Source organism: Barbatula barbatula (genome assembly GCF_947034865.1).
Source record: "Barbatula barbatula genome assembly, chromosome: 15".
Lineage (NCBI taxonomy): Eukaryota > Metazoa > Chordata > Actinopteri > Cypriniformes > Nemacheilidae > Barbatula > Barbatula barbatula.
In genome coordinates this window covers 19,939,731-19,963,513 of record NC_136778.1, presented here as the reverse complement: position 1 = coordinate 19,963,513, position 23,783 = coordinate 19,939,731, and the positions used below count along the sequence as shown (strand labels likewise).

The window sequence follows — 23,783 nt, the reverse complement described above, 5'->3', positions numbered from 1 at the left end:
GCCTCTCTGGCAGACATCTGCTGAGCTGCGGGTTGGGCTGCGATCCAGCCTTTTTTCGCACGGGCGTCGAACCTGTGTCGGACTGGGTCTTGAGTGAGACTGACGGTAGCTGGGCGTACGCCTGCAAAGTGCCCTCTTCAGGCGCTATTCCGCCTTCCTTATTTCCTCCATTAGACGAAGTATAGGCATTCCATCCATCACTAAGCACTTGCGGGGTACGAGCCTGGCGGAGCACCTCGTATTCATGCCCAGTATATGTGAGTTTCCCTCACAAGGTGAACCCTTGTACCTGGGCTAGTGCTCCACACGTAGTGACTCCCCTCCTTGGGTAGTCCAGTCTGAAGCTTTCTCACTCTTTTTCCCCTGTCGGTGAACCTGTGACCTCCCCTCGGTGGTCTCCACCGCTTATGTGCACCCCTGGTTTGGGACCCACACTACTACTCCCATGAGTTCTCCCCACTGGTGAGACCGTGTAGGTATTCCACATATGATCTCCCCTTCGGTAGATGTGGTTTCTGTAGCGCCCCCCCACGAGTTCCTCAGCCCAAAAAGGTGAATGAATGGGCATGGTCCCATTCGCCAAGTTCATTGGCCTTTTCAAAGTAGAATCGGAGATGAAAGGTTCTCAAGTCAAACCCCATTCTGTCAGTCTCGACACAACGTCTCGTTCCCTCCATCAGAGAACCGAGGTTACATACGTAACCGAGACGTTTTTATCAAAGTACAAGGCATGTTTATAAGAAAGGTGAAAGGTACAGTTTTGTTCTTCAGACAAAAGTGTGCATTGTTTATGTTGTTGCTTTGAAACCGTCTATAAATGCTTTACATAGTGACAACTAATAATATATATATATATATATATAACTTTTTTTATCGAGACAATCAACAAAATAAGAAAAAAATAAATTATTTTTCACCATAAAGAGTGCAAGATGCAGTAAATAACACTTATAATCAACACTTATAATTATAATCATTTCTCATTCCAGTGGCTTCTCTGCAATAAAATCTCATGTGTGTTTGATGCATATGAATAATTTGCTACTGAAAAAGTAACTTTCCACAACCATAGCATATACAAAAGCCAACCAACTTGTTCATTCTAAATAAAACAGCCAAACTAGTGATGTTTGTTGGTATAAGCCTTAAGAAATCAGAAGCTACATGGTGAAGTTGATGAAGTTACCAGAATAGTTGCCAGCTAAAACATAATGATCATCATATACGAAGGCAGTTTAAACAATAAGTGTTAATAATATTGCCTGGTACAACACATTACTATTAATTCAATACTTTTTTAACATATAAATGTCTTTAAAGAAACTGAAATACAAAGTTTTATAAATTACATGGAAACGTGCACAATGCATTCAAACTAGGGAAGGAATATAAACCCTCAAAGTATTAGGTAATCCAAAAATGAAAATTCTGTCATCATTTACTTCTACTCATTCTTCTACGGAACACATAAGAAGATATTTTGAAATATTTTGGGATTTGATCAATGGCGTTACCTATTGGTTTTGTTTCTATGAAACAAAAGGAAATAGGTTCCGACATTGTTCTGTTACCTGTAGGTTACTCTTCAAAATATATTTTGTTTTTGTATATAACAACAGAATTTTCCATTTTTGGACATCCTGTCACTTTAAACAGTGTGTTTCACTTACAGGCCCGGTTTCACAGACAAGGCTTAAGGCTAGTCCCAGACTAAAATGAATGTGGGACCTGTCTTACCTGTATTTTTTTTCTTATAAGGCAAAGAGACATAAATATCTAAATTCAACGAAGGCATAGTCCTGGTTTAAGATAAACTGTGTCTGTGAAACCGGGCGACAAGGTTTCAAAATACATTTTTACATTAGATTTTTTTCATCAGAATCACAGTTAGCAGAGCAAAAATTTATATATAGTCACTTGTTTATCTTAAAATACATTTGCTTTTTCTTTTCACAGTTAAAAAGCATTTTGTAATTAGTCAAATGAGTAAAATAGTAAATAAAGCCCTTTCAGATCTATCTGATAATCATAGTTTCAAAGCTTTAAATCTCAGTTCAGTCTCTAGGTCTACTGTAGGTCAGCTGTCATTCTGAGATGAAGTGTGACTCATTATTTAATCTGCTTAAAGCAGGTTAATCAGGCTGCACTTCTACCAGTTTCCATACGTGATTCTTCAAAAGTATCTCCACAATACCTTACTGAGCCGAGTTTCACAGCATTAGCATGAAGTGCACTTTAAACAGTTTAGGTCAAAAATTTGAGAAATAGTTCAGAATACATATTCGATTTAACTAATGTAGTTTACATGCTGGAACTTAATTATTGTTCCATAAAACATCTTTATAGTTAAGTTTATAATTCAATTTACACATTTCAAGTGTGATTCTTTTAGTAGCGGTTTGCGTCATCGTAAGAGGTTATATCTGCCTCAAAAAAGTCCTCCAGTTTCCATTGCAGTGTTTCAAAGGTGGGTCTGTCCTTTGGGGCTACCTTCCAGCAATCGCACATGATCTCATATAAATATTTTGGGCAGTTATGGGGGGAGGACATCCTGTAGCCAGTGGTCAATTTTTGTACCACCTGATGGTTTGTCAGAGCTGTTGATATAAAAGTAAAAATCAATGCTAGTGTGCGAAAGTGGCTGTTGTCTTTTCAAATTGTTCTCATGGTGAAATTCAATTTTTTCTAAATATCTAACAATTTGAGCTATTATTGTACAAAATGTCAAATAAAAGGTATAGTTTAAAAGGAATAGCCATCATTTACTCTAACCTGTACGACTTTCCAACTTTTTCAGAACACAAGAACATCTTTAAGAGTGTTGGTAACCAAACCACAGCAGTACCTATTCACCTCTATTGTATGGACTCAAAAACCAATGCAAGTCAATGGGTACTGTTGTTGTTCGGGTACCAACATGCTTAAAAATATCTTCCTTTGTGTTCCGAAGAAAGTCATACAGGTTTTAAATGAAAAGTGTAAACAACAAAGTCAACATTGCGTGAAACCCCCTCAGCCAATCAGCGTAGCCGCAAGCACAAGCATTAAGCCCATTGCAAGCCGCGAAAGCGGGAGCCTTTAGAAACGGTTCTAAGTTCTGGCAAAATGCATCCTTTCAACTGACGCAGTGGGCAATATGTTCAACGCCGTGAAAACAGCAAAAACAAAGCTAACACATAACGTGCACCACATAAACCTTGGCAGTGACACACAGCACAACTCCCACTGACAGCGCATACCACATTCTGCAACAGGATCCAATCAAAACACTCAGAACTCTGGGGGATACCATACCAACATAGTTTGCAGGAATGCAATGTCACTACACTGAGCAGGGTAGCAATACACATAGCAGAATAACAAGTATGGAAACGGCAAGTGTTGGGGCCGATGCAAGGTAGAAACAAAGCCTGTATATTAAGCGCTGGCAAGCAGCCATCGATATAAAATAAATAACACTGGGCCGAGGCAACCGGTGTATTTAGTGAGGATGAAAAAAGGCGCAACCTGGTATGTTTGCATCCCCAAGCAGTAAAGACACTGATGGTGAAGGACACAGCCACATACTGTATAAGACAGGCTCACGCGAGTCAAAACCTGAACCGCGAACATGCAGTCATAAAGCACGGGCTTGTGTGAGTGATAGTTAGGGGTAGGACCGCCTATGCGACCTGGTCGTGGCCTAATGGTTAAGTCGGACTCATGACCAGAAGGTTTCCGGTTCAATCCTCAGGGCCGGTGGGTAATGACTGAGCCTTGAGGAAGGCACCTTACCCCTACTGCTCCAAGTGTACGTGTGTTCATGACTTGCTGTGCGTGTGTTCACTACTCTAAGGATGGGTTAAATGCAGAGGTCACATTTCAGTTATGGGTTACCATAACTGAAAAAATAGGTCACTTTCACTTACAGAGGTCGCCTCACATATGTACGGAGCACGTGCATCAAAAGGCTTGTCTCCATTTTGAATGTCACCCATTTGAAAGAATAATCACAATATGTGCTGCTAATCGGTGAAGAAGACAGGCGCTGATGGCTGTCCGGCACTCCATTTTCCCAATTGCTCGCTGGTGGCGGTGGGATGCTGCCTCACAAAATCTTAGAGACACCCACAACCGAAGGTACTCGCAGTGCAGGCAGTAGAATCGGGGAGAGTCGTCTCCGCATGTCCCAGACCCAGGCAGAGTAATCAGCGAGCATGCGTGTTCTGTGGGTCGATGGGCCCAGAACATAAGGAACACACGGGCAGAAAGATCTAAGTTCTCCTCTCCCCCTGAGTGTATCTTCAACAGCACGCAAAGGTAAGTGAAGGAGAAAGATTCAGAGTTTATGTGGTGGTGACCACGTCCCTAAGAGCCGTCTTGGACCACATTGGCCAGTTACATTTTCATTTCTACTGGTCTAAGGTTTCAGTAGTAAGGTTTAGAGAAGGGTATTCCCCTAGAGTTTGACGCAATGTTGAGACACCTACTATCACTTTAACATAAAATGACATGTTTCATGACATTACATGTTGCTTCACAGACTTATTTTACATTCTGATAAATGCTTACATGCTATGTTAGTACATTTTAATTATACTATAGTTAGTGTTTCATTCGTTTAAATATGACTTTAGCAGTCAGATTCAATTCACTTTTTAAGAAATCTAAAAATGTCTCATTCCTAAAACATAAATGACATACTTGGGTAAGGCATCTGTCCAAAAGTGACAATTTCATACAGCAAAATCCCGAAAGACCAGACATCAGATTTAATGGTGAATTTGTTCTCATGAATGGACTCAGGTGCAGTCCATTTCACAGGAAACTTGGTTCCTTCTTTGGCCTCATAAATGTTGTCATCGCTGTTCTCACTTTCCATCTAAAAAGCATATGCATTCAGGAATTAATTGTATTTATTTATTTACACAACATCTGTGCAAACAGAACATATGAAGCTGTGTTACACCATGCTGCATGCAGGAGCGGCACTGCCATAAACAGATCACAATCTTCTAGTGTTCTTGTTTTGGTAGCCACCTTCAATGTTTTGTTTGTTTAAAGCATTCAAATTTTGATGGAGAAAGAATTATATGCAGAGGGAAAGGAGAAAGAAAATGTGCTCTACTGAGACAAACTGAATGTCAATGCCAAACGGTATATGGACAAATAAAAGGCTACTGGCCAGGGCTAAAAACTAAAAAAGTAACTCGTTTCAAACAGAATTGGTATTTTTACCTCTGTTGCTTCAGCGCGATGTGCGCAGCGTAGCGCAGCGCACACACACAAACACATACTAGAAAGCTCTATATCCTTGAATATCCTTATTTACCGCCAAAAGCACTTCGTTTAACCCTTTCCAAATCGTTTTGATCGTGCTTCAAATATGAAAAATGGTATTGTCATGACATAAAATTACTCATATCAAATACATTTTGGTAATATATATTTGGGATTTTACGTAATAGAAATAGTAATAATTCATTTATAGTTTTATTTAACATGTTATTACCACTGGTTCTAACTTAACTATTTTCATATTATTGGCTATTTGTATGTAATGCCACTGGTTAAAACTTAATGTTTGTACAAAGAACATGAGCATTTGTAAATATTTCAAATTTGTAAAACAAAGTTTAGTAATGTATTGTAAGTAATTATAATATAATAGAACTACAAGCAACAGTATATAAAATGCATGTGTAATATATGCAATTCATATATGGTAATAAATAAATTAGTTGAACTGTTATACACTATAGCTATTGTATTCTTTAGAGATTGAGTCACATAATTTTGCTTTTAAATGCACCAGATTACAGCATTTACACAATTTTCTTATGGGGGAGCATGACCCAAGACAGGAAATTAAGTCAAGCCACCATAGTCTTCATAAATTCTGTGGGAAACACTGTTCGCCCTGATCTCGTCACACACCGGAGTTTACCAAAGTGAGCCAAAGAGTTAATTTACTGGTTAACATTCAAGGCCACATGTTTTTCAAGAAATACAAAATAAAAATAGTTAAAAATGGCCCATCCTGCATCAGGAGCAGACTGTGTGCAATAAGGCGAGTTGTAGATGCGACACTGTGCAATTAAGATACAGCATAAAAAACAAACATGAATATATTTTATATGTATAACTATAGTCAAAGCATAATCTGCTGGACAAAACTACAAGCTGTGCGGCGGCAGTTTACCATCTACCTGTTATAAACCTACCATTACCTTGGGGGGTAACTCTTGAAGGTCAAGTTCATTTTATTTTCTATATAGCGCAAGATCATAAGAGAAGTCATTTAAGGTTACCTTTCATAGAAAACCTGTCTATTCCTTGTTCTTTTATTAAACAAACTAGATAGCATTGTTATTTATCTTATTTACACAGCGGCAAGTCATTTCTGTGTCTACATGGTCTTGCGTTTACAATCGAGTATCGAGTTCTGCCCCAATGCGCGCTCACACAGAACCCATATGCTCACATACACAGGTAAGCAGTTGGGGTTGCACGAACTAGTCGACTAGTTGTCCGTACCTCCGCCGCAGAGAAAATATAGAGACCGCAAAGAACAAAGAAAGCTGTTTGCTAGTCTTACCGAGGGGTTGACAGTAAATTTCTTCTAAAAATTAAACTAAACAGAAATATTGCTTACCAAAAACACACGTGCCAGGCCAAAGTCAGCCACCTTGCACATATTATTATCTCCCACCAGCACATTCCGTGCAGCAAGATCTCTGTGAATATAGTTCTGCAACTCAAGGTACGCCATGCCAGCAGCCACTTGCGCTGCCATACTTATCTGATCAGAAAGACGAAGAATACTGCCTCTGTCTTCTATATAAAAGAAAAAGAAAAGGGAAGAAAATGATGTCTATGGGCATGCCATGCGAATGGATTTTTGAGTTATTGCTTAGTCAAAAAACTGTGCTTTGATATTAATTGGAATAAAACAAATCGAACTGCACTTTGATATTAATGCACAATAAAAAACATAATTGTTGAAAATCTTGAGGAAATGATGAAATTTTCATATTTCATATTATGTTTCTACTGCCGTTACTAATAAGTGTTTACTGTATAAAGCAATATTGCCAAAAGTGCTATAGAAAACTTATTTCAATACTAAAATAATGTGTATGTATGCCATATATTTGTTTGTTTTACTCTGGAGATATTCCAGGAGGCTTCCATTGTTCATGAGCTCTGTAATGATGTAGATGGGCTCCTCCATGCTGCAGACGGCATACAGTTGGATCAGTCTAGGGTGGCGGAGTCTCTTCAAAGTCTGAGCTTCTCGCAAGAAGTCCTTGGGATCCATAGTTCCTGTCATACAGACACAGAATGAGCACAAAAAGTCAAAGGCCACTGGTGAGACCATTTGAATTTAGCATGTATAATCACAGAATATATATTATGAGCAAAACAATCATCTTTGATCTTATTGAACTTTGAATATTTAGCTTCTTTTTATTTCGAAGTCAAACCTGTTCAATCTTAGATCCTTATGTTTGTTATATTTAGAAATGTTCTTCGGGTCATTATCATGCTGAAAAGTGAAATTCTTCTTAATCTTAAGTGTACAAAAGCCTTAAGGTTTGGGCCAAAATTATTCCATCCACACTATTTAAAGCCCTACTTCCAGGTGAAAAAAAGCAACCCCAAAGCATGATGCTGCCATCTCAAAGCGTTGCTGTGGGGATGGTGCTCTTATGGTGGTCTTTTTTCTTTTCTTTTTTTGCACCAAACATTATTCCACATGGTTTTGGGAGATTTAAACTTGAGCCAGGCTTGTATGTTTGTTTAGGTTAAAAAAGGCTGCCATCCCCAGACATATGAAGAATTGGGGAAATCGTTGTCACATGTAATGAGTAACCAGTATTTGCCATAAATTGTTGCAATTCTTTTCTTGGCAGTCGCCCTTTACAGTTTTCTCCAGGTCTACTCTTCAATTTTACGGGGCTGTGCTGGTCTTAGTGATATTACTGTTGTGTAACAGTGTTGTGTATTTTTACAAGACCTTTTAAAATGCACTGTATGTTTATTTCAAAACCCAATCGTCATGGATAAAAAACTTCAGCAGTGTAATTTTAAAAATGATTTAAGGGAAATGTAACTTTAGCCGCTAAAATGTCTATATGTTGGTTATTTAATATTTTTATAATATATTTTAATAATGTTTATGTGTGTTTATTGTGTGTGCTAGGCAGGAACTGTTTGTCTTTGTTTTAATGGTGGACTGCAGAGGAAGTATCTCTGGAACAGTGATTCAAATTGATAACTTGTGTTAAAAACGGCACACGGTCCCTTACAAATAGAATTTAAGAAGTTTAAAAGCATTCCTGTTTACATTAAAATATATACTACAATACCTATTGTCTGAGTGTGTGTACCTGGTTTGAGTGTTTTGACAGCAACAGATGTTGTGTCATTCCATATCCCTTCAAAAACTTCCCCAAACTGCCCAGCTCCCAACTTCTTCAGGAGTTTTATAGAGGTGCGTGGGATCTCCCATTGATCCACTGTGTTGTATGAAAGACCATGGGTCTCTGGAACCAATGTCTAATACACACACACACACACAAAATAATTGAAGACTTGTGACTTGCATGCAGACTGCGTTCTTGTCTCTCATTGAAAACCTATGACAAGCAAAAAAAGTGATCATGTCAATTATCCAAATCCTGGTCCAAGAGAACCCTCAACACTGCACATTTGTTTGTCATTCTAATAGAAAACAATCTTCTGAGTTCTTGGAGACTTTACGAATAACCTGATGAGTTGAAACAGGTACGTTTGTCTAGCGAGATAAGTAAAATGTGGAGAGATTGGGATTCTCCAGGACCAGGATTGGACACTGACCAGAAACACTGATATAACCTAATGCTTCGGAGTCATAAGACATTTTGTAATACAATTCAATTTAATTTTATTTATATATCGCGCTTTCACAATGTGCATTGTTCCAAAGCAGCTTTACAGGGGAAATTAAACACAAAAAAGGTAAAACACAGTACATGAATAGTTTAACTTGTTATATAAACACCTAGTAAATAATATCTGTCAGCAGACTCTCAGTGGTTTATTTAGCATATTTTGCATTAAGTGAATGCTTTGCTGAAAAGCTGTGTCTTTCATCTAGATTTAAATTGGGTGAGTGTGTCTGATCCTCGAATAATATCGGGAAGGTTATTCCAGAGTTTAGGTGCTACGTATGAGAAAGCTCGGCCCCCTTTGGTGGATTTAGTTATTCTAGGTGTTATCAAAAGTCCTGAGTTATGAGATCTTAGAGAGCGTGATGGCTTGTAGCTCTGTTAGGTAGGTAGGGGCTAAACCCTTTAAGGCTTTATAAGTGATTCAAATAACTTTAAAGTCAATATGATACTTAATGGGTAGCCAGTGAAGTGTTGATAATATTGGGCTTATATGATCGTATTTTCTAGACCTGGTTAGAACTCTGCAGCTGCATTCTGAACGAACTGTAGTTTGTTTATTGATGATGCAGGACAACCACTAAGTAGCGCATTACAGTAGTCAAATCTTGAGGTCATAAATGCATGAATAAGCTTCTCTGCGTCAGCAACACAAAGAATATTTCTTAATTTGGCATCTTTTCTTAGGTGGAAAAAGGCTGTTTTTGTGACATTTGAGATGTGATTTCGAAAAGACAGGTTGCTGTCTAATATAACGCCTAGATCTCTTACTGTATTTGTTGGAGTAACAGTACATCCTTCAACTTGCAGTTTATAATCAGAAATATATGGTTTGCGTGTCTTTGGTCCGATGAGTAATATTTCTATTTTTATTAGAATTTAAAAGAAGGGAGTTACAGGTCATCCAATGTTATATATCTTCAATGCACTCTGCCAATTTGGATAGCTGGGAGGAATCATCTGGTCTTGATGAGATATATAGCTGAGTATCATCTGCATAGCAATGGAAGCTAATTCCATGTTTTTTAATAATGTTTCCGAGGGGCAGCATGTATATAGAGAACAGCACAGGTCTTAGAACAGATCCCTGAGGTAATCCATATTTTATTTGCGTTAGATTTGATGATTCCCCATTTAAATGGACAAATTGATGTATGTCTGATAAGTAAGATCTGAACCAATGTAATGCCTGTCTCACAATACAGGTATAATTGTGTAAGCGATCTAGAAGTATGCTATGGTCTATGGTTTCGAACGCAGCACTAAGGTCAAGCAGGACTATTTTCGATTTTCTCTGTAAAAGATTTCATGAATTCATTGCTACCGAGGTGAGGAGGAATAGCGAATAAATAGCGGAATAAATATTCAGTTCATGTCTGTTTATTTGTTTTTTTGTAATACAGCTGTATCATAATAGTTGAACCCCTATTCAATGCTGGCGTTCACTGTAAAATAAATGTATATGCATTTAGAAGAAGTTCAGATGCAAAACACTGAGCATTTTTTCAGGCTCCTACATTTACTTTCAGCAATACCAGATATCAGACCGGACAGAGTGTGGTATTTAGTTGGGTTCGAAGCTAAATTATTTGAGTAATGTATACTAATTTTTATTTAATTTTTCTTATTTCGTCACTGTTTTATCAAATGGATATTTTTAATTTCTTCTATGTAAAGCACTTTGAATTACCATTGTGTATGAAATGTGCTATATAAATAAACTTGCCTTGCCTACTATGTGTGGAGAGCATTCACTTAACATTTTGGACAAAGGTAGCTTTTAGAGGGTTTTGCATCTGAACTCTTTGATTCATATGTATATAATATAAACAGACATACATATAAGTTAGGTAAAGGCTAGATTGGGAAAGGGGACTGCATGCTTCTCAATTAAATTAATGATTACATTTATCAAACTGAATTATTAACATTCAATGTTACATACTTTTCTGCAGGGTTCTCCTAGACGGACACAAAGGCCATCCTCAAACATGGAGTAGTGATCCACTAATTCTCTCAGAGTGGAAAAAGATCGAGACCTTGATACAAAGTAGCCACCAGAATCCAACTTTCTGATCTTATAATGCTTCACCTTTCCACTGTCCAACACTGCAACATAGACAGGATATCCATTCAGTACAATCAGTAATGATAACTTATAACTTTTAATTACTTATTATACAATTTAATACCATTTATATAATTATAGTGAATACCAATCCTGTATAACCAAAGAAGCCAATAGTAAGAAACATAGTTGAGTAGTTGTAACAAAAAGGTGGTCACAAGGTCATTTTGTTGAGGTAATAACATCCTTATTTTGTGGCCTAAAGATCTCTTGTTGAGGGAATTAAATATTTTTTTTAAATGTTAAATGTGTAAACAACCTGCACAACCACATCAACTCAGAAATGAATAAAACTGTAATAATATTTATTAATATGAAATATTGAGAAACAAACGTGAAATTAAGAAATGATTCAAACATCAACTAGTAACCAAGTTATTAGTTACTATAATTGTATTACTGAAAAAAGTATAGTAGTAAGGGATTACTTGTTTTTTCTTTAATTGAATTACAGTTACTTCTGATGTAATTAAACTAGTACACACATATATTACACAAAGCTATTATAGTGGAATTATAAGTCTATAAGTTAAAAGTCTAACTTTAAAGTCTGTTCTTTTAAAGTATAACGCTTACATATGTGATACTTTGGTCAGTTAATAATAATACTTTAAATAGTTTTATATATTTCATATATAATATATTCATTTATTTGAATGAATTTAAAGAGTTGTTTCATGTCTATCCTTGAATCACTTGACTAATCAGGGTTGATATAAGATATAGAAAGTAATTAGTAATAATTCATTAAATACTTTTTGGAGAGAGTAATTTGTACAGTTATCTAATTGAATATGTAATTAGTAACTAGTAATTAATTATTATTTAAGGGTAACTTGCCCAACACTGCATATATGTTGCATGTGCTACGAAAAAAATGACTTTGTTAAGAATAAATTGACCAGTGTAGCACACATGCGATACAGTTTGGCAGGTGCATTAGATAGAGCTGCGTGTCTGTGTGAAGTGCGTTTAATGTTGTGCTTGTTTGTGACGTTAATCAATGGCGCACCACTATTAACTTAGCTTTAGTCTAATTTGTGATTGAAACTCGAAACTGCATTGAGTCCTTATAGCTGGATGCAGACTATGACAAAACAGTTTACTTATAGCCATTCTCAGTCATTCAGTCTGTTTTTGTGACGTCTTTTTAGTTGTCTACTGCAGTACTAAGCGTGAGTTTATCTTGAGTCAGTTCTTGGATTCCTTGTTTTGACTGTGCCCTGCTTACCCCCGGTTATTGGCTCATGTTTGTGGACGGATTATCTGCGTTTTTACCCTTCTGCCTGTTTATGGTTTATGATCCTGGATTGCCGTGAATCCTCAACCTTGTCTCTCAGAGCAGTATCATGACATGTACTTAAACAGGTTAGCATTGTAAATAAAAATGATTATGTGAAATAAGAAACTGAAGGCAGAAATATGTTTTTTATACATTTATCTTAGTCAGTTTAGAACGCGTTTAAAGTATGCAATGTATTTTTTCAGTAGCATGTGTTCCCTTATAATCCGATCCACAACATTTTTGCTGCTAACATTATATAGGTTTATATACCTGAGAGTGAGAGTTCCCCTGTCTGGCTTTCACAGTTTCTAATGAGAAACGCTCCATTGTCATTGTCATCAGACAGCAACAGCTTCTCTGCATCCAAGCGCTTTGTTTCTGGGAAATACCATCTGCAACGGAAGAACACACCTTTATCTGTATACTATTTGTTATAACAGTACGTTACTATTAGAAGTCTCAGTTGATTTCTCTGTTGCACTGAAAAATATATTTACATTTTACATTTATTCATTTGGCAGACGCTTTTATCCAAAGCAACTTACAAGTAGTTTTTTACAGTGGCACATTACTGCAGAGCAATCAGGGGTAAGGTGCCTTGCTCAAGAGCACTTCAGTCATGACCTACTGGGACTGAGATTCGAACAGTTCACCCAAAAAAGGAAATTCTGTCATCACTTACACTTGAGTTGTTCCGATTTTGTATACATTTCTTTGTTCTGAGAAACACAGAGAAAGATATTTGGAAGAAATATTGTAACCAAACGGTTCAATCAAGTATTCTTCCAAATACAGGTATCTTTCTTTGTGTTCATCAGAACTAAGAAATGTATACAGATTGGGAACAACTCGAGTGTGAGTAAAGAAAGACAACTCCTTCTCTGGTGTAGGGCCAATTCACACCTAATTAAAATGTTCCCCTTTAGGGGTCTTCTTAAAGTTTTAAAACATTATCAAAAGCTTTTTGATAGACCAAAAATTCACAAAACCACCCGAGAATGATAAAATGATTTAATGATTCTTTTTTTTAAATCCCCAATAAACCTCAACTGTCCTCTTTAACGAGCTGTAGGCATTGTCTTAGTAACCTTACGTCACATTGGTTGAGCCCTTCCTATGACTGCTGATTGACTGCTGTCTCCACCCTCATTGAGTTTTACACTGTCCGCCATTGTTTTCACGCTGGACTACTTACAGTGAGCTACAAGAATGTTTTTGTGGCGAGCAGGGCAGGGCGAGAGCCATGAGGGAAAGGCGCGAGGCCGGTGACATGAGTGATAACAAGCATCAGCTGTGCGTTCACTGATCTCGCATCTCTCATGGTGGAGCTCCGGAAGCATAAGAGAGGAGTGACAACAGAGAAGGGCGAGAGAGGACCAGGCCTCAACTTTATGTTGTGTTTAAGTGTGTTTGTATGCATTTTAAGTTTGTTTTATTGTTTATTTTATAAAGAGCCTATTTTATGTAAAAAGAAATCCTGGTCTGGTTCCCCGACCCACTGTTGCTCGTTCCTCAGCCAGCCGAGAAGCTCTTCCTGTCCAGAAATGTCACCCTACCCGTCTGATGATCCTACCAGACATGCGCACATCAATGTTACGTAATTTGTTTGCGCTATAAAATCATTCTTCCTGTATATTTTATACCCCTATGGTAATATGATAGTGTATTTATCATTCAACATATTAGGGTGTTGCGCTGCAAAATGAATCCTACATGTTTTTTTTTTATGCTGGTAGGATAATCTGACAGGGTATTTTGCATTGTGAAATCATCATACCTGTTCATTTTGTCGATGTGGTTAAGATTATATTAAGTTTTGCCCTGTGGTATGAAAATCTGACATGGTAGGACAATTGGAACACCGGTACAGCCCTGCGAGGGTGAGCTATCTGTGCAGCGACTAGCAAAAAACAGCAGCTCATTCAACTGACCGAACAAAACACAGTTTCCAAAATTCTTTCACTGTTACTGACTGCATGAGCATATGCACATTAACCTTCACACTAAAACCTACTTTAGGTTTGGTATAAACGTTTCTCTGTCAACTCCTATGCCTCCTATTACCTTGTCTTAGCTACAGTATGTGTTAGTATTTCAACAAGTGACATTTTGATCTCTCAAACAAGATTATGCTATATAATATTGTTCAACTTAAATTTCATGTATGACCTATTTAAAAAAAATATAAAAATAGATCATTTATAATAACTTGTGCTTTGATTTACACTGTTGTAGCCATTTATTAATGCATTTTATAACAATTTCATGAAAATACAAAAGCAATTATGAATACACATTTTCTAAACTATTTAATTTTAAACTTTGTGTTAAGATGCCAAATATGTAAATTCAAAGCCAAGGGCATACATAACAATGTAAAAACTCGGTTAAGTATGTAACCTCCGTTCCCTGATGGAGGGATTGGGGTTTGACTTGAGAACCGATCATCTCTGACTGACTTGAAAAGGCCAATGAAAATTTCACCTTCACCTTTTGTGCTGAGGAGCCTGAGAATCGTGTCTCAACTGCTGCAGTTGTCAGCCAGCGTTGTGACATGAAGGACACAGGTCTCATACTCTCCATCAGGGAACGGAGGTTACATACGTAACCGAGACGTTACCTTTCTGTAGGTTTCTCGACAAAATGGGATTCCTACGAAAACGTCACAGTGCTGTGCAGCGTCACAATCTCTAGCCTGGGCGTGTCAGACGTGACCGTTTGCGCGAAATTTTAACTTTCCAGTGGAGAGGTAGGTGGTCCCAGATCTTGAGGAAGGTGGGGAGCCCCTGTCACCCGCCGTCACGGACGGAGGCCTAGTTTCTCTTAATGTGCGAAGCCATAAGGGCCACTGGGAAGCGTTATTTCCTCACTGAGAAAACGCGTTACGGAGACCACTTCCTACCGCAGGGAGGAGTTCTAGTGAAGACACTAACATTGTTCTCATGGAAGAATGTGCGGACTGTAAGGGAGTGCCACGAGAGGTAGAAGTCCATCTAGGAGAGGTCATGGGCCACCCATATGGGTGCTGCTCCGCCCAGCCCGCCACCAGGAAGTGCTAAGTGATGGATGGATTGCATACTCTTCGCCCGATCAGGGGAAGAGGGAAGGCTGAATAGCGCACTGCCTGACCCAAAGAGGGGGGAGGAGCTTTAGCAGACATACGGGCGTTAAGTATTTACAACGTACACATTGTTTGTATAAGTTACAAAACACAGGAAAATGCATCAGTGGCCTGTATCACAAAGCCGGTTTCGGTTTCACCCAGGTAAGTTCGCGTTTAGTTTGAGCATACTCTGAGTTTTGGGGCTCAAGAAGGTGGGTTGGTTTTAATGGTTCCTTAGGCTATACGGCTAACGCAGCAGCGGCTACTGGTCTTACCTGGTTGTACCATGCAAGACTCGGAATGACACCGGTTCCACGCGGAGGCTATAAAACCTCACGAAGGTATTGCAGTAGCCACACACGCAGCTCTACATATGTCTGTCAGAGAGGTCGCTCTGAGCCAGTGCCCACGAGGAGGCCATACCCCTTGTGGAGTGTTCCCTTACTGCAAGCGGGCACGGGCGGTCTTGGGATCGGTAGGCCGTGGTCACGGCGTCCACGATCCAGTGCGTCAACTTCTGTTTGGAGACAGCCCTCCCTTCTGCTGACCTGCGAAACAGACAAAGAGCTGCTCAGAGCTCCTGAAGCTCCAGCTGCGTGACATCCAAGTAGAGGCGCAGCGCGCGTACTGGACACAACACAGAAATAGACAGATTAATTACGTTCCCTGAACTTCTCTGTGGTAAGTTTCGTTTTAAACGTCTCATATTTCACATTGCTCGTCCTATGTATAGTAATGCGCTCATGTTGTGTTTGGTGCTGCTCTTTGTTGGAATCAATTTAATAACGAGTAAATCTGAATTGGTGATCTCTGCAAAAAATATAACTTGCAAATGCGACCCTTTAAGTTGCAGTCTGGACATCGCCGCCGCGATAGCCTAATGAAAAAACAAATGCATCACCCAAGTTTTCATCACCCAAGTACCTAAAAGTAGGGCTGGATATCGTTTGGGTTTTATTCGATACCGGTACCCAAACGGTGCCTGAATCAATAGTTTTAAAAAAGAGCCACAAAACACAGGTGAATGACGTTAAATGTTCAATTAAAAAAATATTTATTGAATCATAAAATATACAAAACAAATTCACAATTAAAGTTAAAGTGAATGTGGAATGAGCATGGACACTAACATTGAAAGAAATTATAGTAGGCTATTTACATTAGGGGAAGATTTGGGGAAAATATCTAATTGTGATTTTTTTGACAGACATTGCGATTGCGATATGCAATTAAATGTTTCTTAGTCAAGCTTCAGCTCAATTTTGTCAATAGTGTGAAGCATGGGCGAAGCTAGCCCCTTTTTACCCCTAAAACTTGGAGTAAGAAATGTTGTTATTCTAAAAAAATCTGTCTTTTACAAGGTTAAATAATGTCCAAAACATACTCCGTAGTTTTTGGTTTAAAATGTATGTGCTAAGGATGAAAATGTAACATCCCCGCTTAGCAAATTGTGTCATACCACCTCCCTTCTTCTACTTCTCCTCTGCACCTGCACCGTTCACCGTCATCCAGCGCGAAACATGGGGTGACTCGTCCATAGTCATAAACGGAGAGAAGTAGCGCCAGTTAATGTGTTCTTCCGCAAGACGCATGCAGTTCAGAAACAAAAACAACTAAACTGCGGACCTGTGTCTCTGTTGGTTAGCGAAGTTTATGGAGTTTATCGTTAATTTGATACTCATTTTGCAGTCGGGAGTAAACATGACGTCACATGTGTCTTTTCTGGTCGTCATGGAAACATGATCGCCTTGGCTTTTGGACCAGAGTGTCAGAGCAGAGGAAGTGATTCTTTCTGAAGAGAGTGAGGCTGGTACAGTTCAGATTCTGAAGTGTTCCCTTCACTGAAAGCTGTTATGCGGTCTTTTAGTGCCTTGTGTCGGCTCCATACATGGCTCAGGAGGACCACAGGCCAAAGCAGACTCCAGCACCTAGCTGTGATGTCATTGAGAAGGAGTTGCTTGAAATAATTGAACACCAAAGGGTCATTGACAGGTTTGCCACCCTCAAAGTGCGGCGACATAGATTAACTCTCCCAAAGTAGAGCCAAATGGCGATTCAGGGGAAGTACTTTAAAGATTTCCCTTTATTTCTTTTTTATATCTTTACTTTCTAAAAATTTTCAAGACCTCTGTAAATTATCTGGATATTTTGGACCTTTTGGTTTTACCTTCTTTTTTTAAATTTTTTGCTCTTGATGTGAAGCTTGTTTTATTATTATTTATTGATGACTTATATCGGTTTATGAAAGTTCAGACTGGCGTGCGACCAGATATGTTAGAGATGGCCATTTGTGAATAATTTACAGAAGATGAATTACATTTTGTTGTCCAAGTACCCTGTTCAATGAGTGTAGTTACCCTGCTGAAGAAAAACTATAAAAACACATTTTAGAAATTCTAATTGTTTCCATTAAAACCATTACAAAATTGCCTTTGAAGTGTTTTTTGGGCATTATTCAAACAGTAATTACTGTTGTTCTATTGGTTGCCAACAGCCAGATTACACCACACCAATAGAATCCAAATACCAGTGTACACTATTATAGTTTCCATTAAAACAAATAGGCTACAACTCCCAATATAACCCTTAAATCCATAACGTTTTCTATTGTGTAAGTGAATTATGAAATGTGCTGAATGTTTCATTTCATCCAAGTTAAATAAGCAAACCGTTAGTTAGAATTTACTTTTTTTAAACGCGGAGCCAGATGTGAGTTGACACAGCGCGTGTGTCAAGCTTTGTCCATATTGCCAGATGCGCCTCTGGAGACTTGCGGTGTGCAGCCAGGGCTGGACTAGGACAAAAAAAGGGCCCTGGCATTTTTACTCAGACCGGCCCACCACAATGGGTTGGACACAACCAACCAGTCCACCATCCTTGCGGTCCCTGTAGATATGCATATCTACTGTTCCATTCCCCCAAAAACCTACAAAGCTGAGAACTAGGTGCCATGGACCAGTGTACCAGTGCAAGTGGACCAGTGTACTCACTCTCTCTTGACTGACTCCCTGGTGATAGACCTATACCTACTTGTGGTGTGATTCGCGCAAATTGAGTGTTAGTAAGGGAAGCCAAACAATCCAACAGTGGGATGAGACAGCGGGGTATTACAGAGCTCGCGCCGCACTGACATGTCATCTGCGCGATTCAATTTCCTATCGCCAACCGATGGGCAGGGTGGCACCAACCAATCCGCTGCACTGACCAATTAAAACATATACAATGTTCATTTGGTGCCACTCATTTACATTTTACCCATAAACCTCTGCTATTATTAACATAAATAGTTGAGGTAAAATGGCTAGGCGCCAAACGTACTACAATAATAAAATAAATTACCTGAACATGTAAACTGTCCTATATAATTTCCAGGAGGTTGGCGTGCTCCTCAAGACTACGATATTGGAAGTCATTGAAGTTTCTGCTTTGTACAGGTCTTTCCGTAGCCTCTATAGTATAGAGTCTATACATATGTGCAATTCTTCAAAGTATCGATGCAAAACACTACCGTTTACTTGTACACTATTAAAGATAATAATGAAAAATATTATGCATTTCATCCTGATTTCCTTTGTCTTCTGTAGGGAAAAACTGATAGACTTGTGTAAATGTAAACAAATGTAAATGTTTTTAAGGAATGAGGGGTTTTCTTTATTGTACATTTGAGTGTACGGTTTGCGCTGTTTAAATAACGTGTGCGCTGACGAGGAGTCGGCTGGCTGGGCGATTGAATCGCGCAGATGACATGTCAGCGCGGCGCGAGCTCTGTAATACCCGCTGTCTCGTCCAACTTTTGGATTATTTGGCTTCCCATAGTTCGCGCGAGTTGAAAAATCAGAACTTTGGCGAAAATTCGCGCCGCGTTTACGAACCAGGAGCTTGCTCTAGTAGGGACGTGATTATGACATAGCGAGCGGAGGCAGGAATCCGAAACAACAATGAAGGACTGCGCCTCTGAAGCATTTGATGGACCCAGACATGGCGCCGAACGAGTCTACGTCGTTCTTCAGCCTTCCATAGCACATAATGCGCAGCTATCCTCTCAACTAAATCCATGTACGCCATTTCGCAATTAGACGGGCGCCGCCTGACAGAAGCCCCTCCATGACGCGAATGAAGCGAGTAAAAGCAAAATGTTCAAGCCTCCAACTAGACGCTAATAGCCCGATTTACTGCATTTGGTGTGAACACTCTATAAGAAACTGACTGCATCTGACACGAGAAACTGGGGGGGTGGAGTCTGTTAAGAGATGATTGGGCCAGCCCAGTGTCAGTATGGAAAATGAACCAATGGGCCGCTGTCCCTGCTTTATGGGCCGGTCGTTGGCAGATTAAAAAAATATAATATGATATTATATCGGCCCCAAGTGCGTCGGCCCACCGGGCATTTGCCTGGTATGCCAGATTACCAGTCCAGCACTGTGTGCAGCCGGACTAAAGTATAAACGAGAACAACGAAACAGGCTGTGTGTGCGCAAAGCGTCAAATCCAAACGCAACGTCTCACATCGCGATTCGATTTCGATTAGTCGTTCATCCCTAATTTACTGTTTACCTTGTTTACCCATTTAGTTAACTAAATGCTCACCAAAGTTGTATTAAATATGGGCAGTAAATGCGTTGAATATATCAAGTACATGGAAAGAGATCCATATGCTTCATTATGTGCATTATTTTAAAATCAGACAGTATAATGAATACGTATAATTATATGCAGTCAGAGTAAGCTTGACAGACTGATGTCTTGAGTTCAGACTGACGGACGCCATAAGGTTTTTGCACTTTCACTGCTTTGTCTCAAGTCTGTCATGCGTTACTGTGTTAAGAACGAGCTTCACTGCACACGTGCTGTGTTGATTTTAAACATCCGCAACAGTTTTATTGTGATCGCTTGCATTACAGAGCGTCGTGTGCGTTTCGAATTAACGTAATTTTCACATTAAAACTTGCCCTATGCGGCGGTTGAAGTTAAAGACTGCGCCAGGTAATGATTGCTGATGGAGGGATGGAGACAGAGCGTGGATTAAAAAGTGCATCCTTCAATGACTCCACGGGTCATGCGCGTTCCGATCCGTGGGGCGAGCGCGATCACTGATGCGATCCGTTTAACCAATATGTAAAATATGTTGGATTTGTATTATCTGAGCTTCCCGACTTTCGTTCGCGTGAATGAGGGCAACATTCTCAATCGACGTCAGTCACCATTTAGGTGTCACCGAAATCTGCGTTTTGCTTTGGTCCAGTTACATACCGAATATATAGGTAGGCCGACCGGGTTTCGGTCCACAACGCTAGTTAAAAGTAACCAATCAAAGGATCGGAGACATCTGCCATTGCCCCGCCACCAAAGTCTCAGAAGTCAACACGACGTGAGCAGTTGCGAGAGCATAGAGAGAATGTTGAAGATGAAGAGATCAATACAGAATCAACTGAATTAAAAAAAAGTACAATAAGATCAAAAGATAATGTGTATGCTTCATTACTTTTAAATGCTTTATATATTGAAGTTTGTTTATATAAGAATAAAGTTATATTAATTTAAACGCTATGATTAATATGAATACATTTATCAACTCATATAATAATTGTATTAATGTGTTTTGAATTATAATCAATAAATGTAAATATACAATACAAATAAACACTTAGCAGCAAAAGATTTTCCCTCTTACATCTTTACATTTTTAATATATTTGGAGACAACTGATACATGGGGAGTGGCTTTACTGAGGCAGATATACGTCATTGTTCTCAGAGCTGATTGATCCCGTTTTGATTTGCGATCTCTAGCCCAGAATAAAACCTGCTCTGGAGCAGGTTAGCCGTGTAGCCTAACCATCAAAACCAACCCACCTTCTTGAGCCCCAAAACTCAGAGTATGCTCAAACTAAACGCGAACTTACCTGGGTGAAACCAAAACCGGCTTTGTGATACAGGCCACTGATGCATTTTCCTGTGTTTTGTAATTTATACAAACAATGTGCACGTTGTAAATACTTAACGCCTTTGTGCATTGACTCATATTTCAAATAAAATAAATGTAACAATGTGGATTAATGATATAAATTCTAAAAATGACATTAATCATTGAGATTTTTTTATTCTAAGGTATCTTGGAGTTAACCAACTGTCAGTTGCACTTTTGTTAAATTCACAGATATGAATTTGTAAATGGCAAATTTTAGGCAATAGTCCACCTAAAGTATTCACCATATAGATTAGAAAAAACAACTGAAGGTTGTACATTTGCTGCTACAGTATTGATGCTGTAAACAGTCATGTCCTAGAAAACATGCACCAGGCTAACATAATTAAGCATGTAACATAGTTGGTGATGGTGACAAAACCAGAAAAACTGGAAGTATTGCCTGCACCGCCCTAGGAAAGTGCATTTGTAGTATTCAGATTGCCCTGGAGTATGAAATGACACCAGTGACAGCGATAAGGCAACTACTGTCCCAATAACTCTAACTACACTGTAAGTGCACCTAGTTAAGAAAATGATTTATAATCAAAGTTTGTTTTATTGATTATGTTAGTCTATCCATTGTGCACAAAGCATAAAGATTATTAACAGACCAAACACTTCCTGCTCGAAGTAAACATTAACCAGCATTCCCATAAAGAACAAATGATTCACAACAGAGAGTTGCTGGGAAGTGTATTTATACAGTTTCTAATCGGTGCCATAACTGTACAAAAGCTGTTATGTTGCTCAAATAAATATGAATATTAATAGTATGAAGTGCTTGAATTGCTGTATGAACTAATGACATGGCCAACATGTGATTTTTGCTTTGGGAGATTGAAAAACAGGGGTTGTTGAATTAACCTAATCACTTCCTCACTCAGGGAAGTTATAAACCAATATATATACAAACACCAACGTTTCCTCATAAGTCATAATCATGGTCTATATATTGAAAGTAAAGATTATATTTGTCATTCAATTCAATAAATTTTTCTTCAATTCATTAAAACTTTGTATCACACAGTTCCCACAAACTCTGACAGCATAATGACGTTACTTTTCTAGTCGACTAGAGTACAGCGTCTATTGATAATAATAATAATAATAATAATTATGTAAATTACGTTTTTAATTTAGCTTTAGTCACTACACAGTTTGGATATTTTTTTACTTTAGACGACTGGAAAGTAATGTTAACATCTAATGACATTCCAAGTTAAAAATCTGTGCCACTCACGGTTCAGCGTCGAGACTTTCCACAGGCGCAACGTAATTCGCAGGAATGTAGCCCTGTTTGTTCGCCGAAATCCCGGTGATTCCTCTTGCGTACCACCAGTCATCATTTGTAGTCAGTGGCTCGAGCTTATCGCCCGTGTTAAAACTCAAATCTTCCTCCGTGCGAGCCGTGTAGTCGTACAGAGCAATGTAAACTGCGCAGGGTTTCGGTGGAAGGACCCTGTCTGTGTGAAAATCATTTTTAATTACAACAATGTCCGGTTTTTCAGTGACAGGTGAGGTCTCTGGTTCTCTGAAACAAGAGAAAGTGTTCTGACAGCATAAAAGAAACCTCTCTCGGAGATCCACCATAGTTAATTCCCGATGTAAGATATTGATCAAAATAAATCAGTATCACGCCTTAGCTGATGATTCGGTGATGTTAAGCTTGCTAGCTTCTGGAAGTTAAAAAACAAGAGTTTTTATCCATTGTGTACGTTTGCGAAAACGTCGGACGGGCGAAATGAAAAGCTCAAAGTAAACGCAAACGCAAACGATAGTAAGCGTCAGATTTATTGCTTGCAGTCGAGTATCGTTTCCTGGTCACGTTATTTCTCTTCAACACCTGTCAAGGCACCTAGGCAAGTATGGCAAGCCAGGGAGCTCAGGTTCACAGCATTAGGGGAGAGCGGGGCATGTTGTCACACTTTTCACACTGTTTAACATTTACTGAGCACCATACATCACAATTGTATAAATGTCATACCAAATGAAAGAAGAATGTCTTGGGCACATAATTTGTATTCATTACATTTTCATATCTTATCTCATTACTGAGTTGTAGACTGTTGAATATAGAATGTGCACTTGTGACAATTTGCCCCATCGGCAGGTAAGTTGTCACATAGATTATCTGAAAAAAAGAACAACTACTTAATTGTGAATATTGATTTTAATTTTTAAATTCAATCCAGAACTGGAAATATAAACAATCCAGAACTGGAAATATAAACAACCAGGCCAAGAGAATTTGGAAAAACAATTATTTCAATCCAAACAATACACATTTGAATCAAAACACATAAAGTGGCAAGACCACTTTACTTTGAACTTTATCCATGACAACTGAATGGAATGCAGCAGATAACTCTCTTAACTTAACATCTTTAA

At 38.7% G+C, this 23,783-nt stretch overlaps 1 protein-coding gene across 1 annotated transcript; it reads right to left on the bottom strand.

Annotated features, from left to right (window-relative positions):
- Positions 1 to 849: 849 nt before the first annotated feature.
- frk (fyn-related Src family tyrosine kinase) lies at positions 850 to 23,262 on the bottom strand. Its single transcript, XM_079475620.1, has 8 exons — positions 22,636 to 23,262; positions 12,596 to 12,717; positions 10,858 to 11,021; positions 8,373 to 8,541; positions 7,147 to 7,305; positions 6,635 to 6,816; positions 4,684 to 4,861; positions 850 to 2,597 (listed from the first exon to the last, which is right to left on the bottom strand). Exons 1-8 carry the CDS (start codon positions 22,983 to 22,985, stop codon positions 2,389 to 2,391), a joined length of 1,533 nt encoding a protein of 510 aa, XP_079331746.1. The 5' UTR covers positions 22,986 to 23,262; the 3' UTR covers positions 850 to 2,388.
- Positions 23,263 to 23,783: the final 521 nt, after the last annotated feature.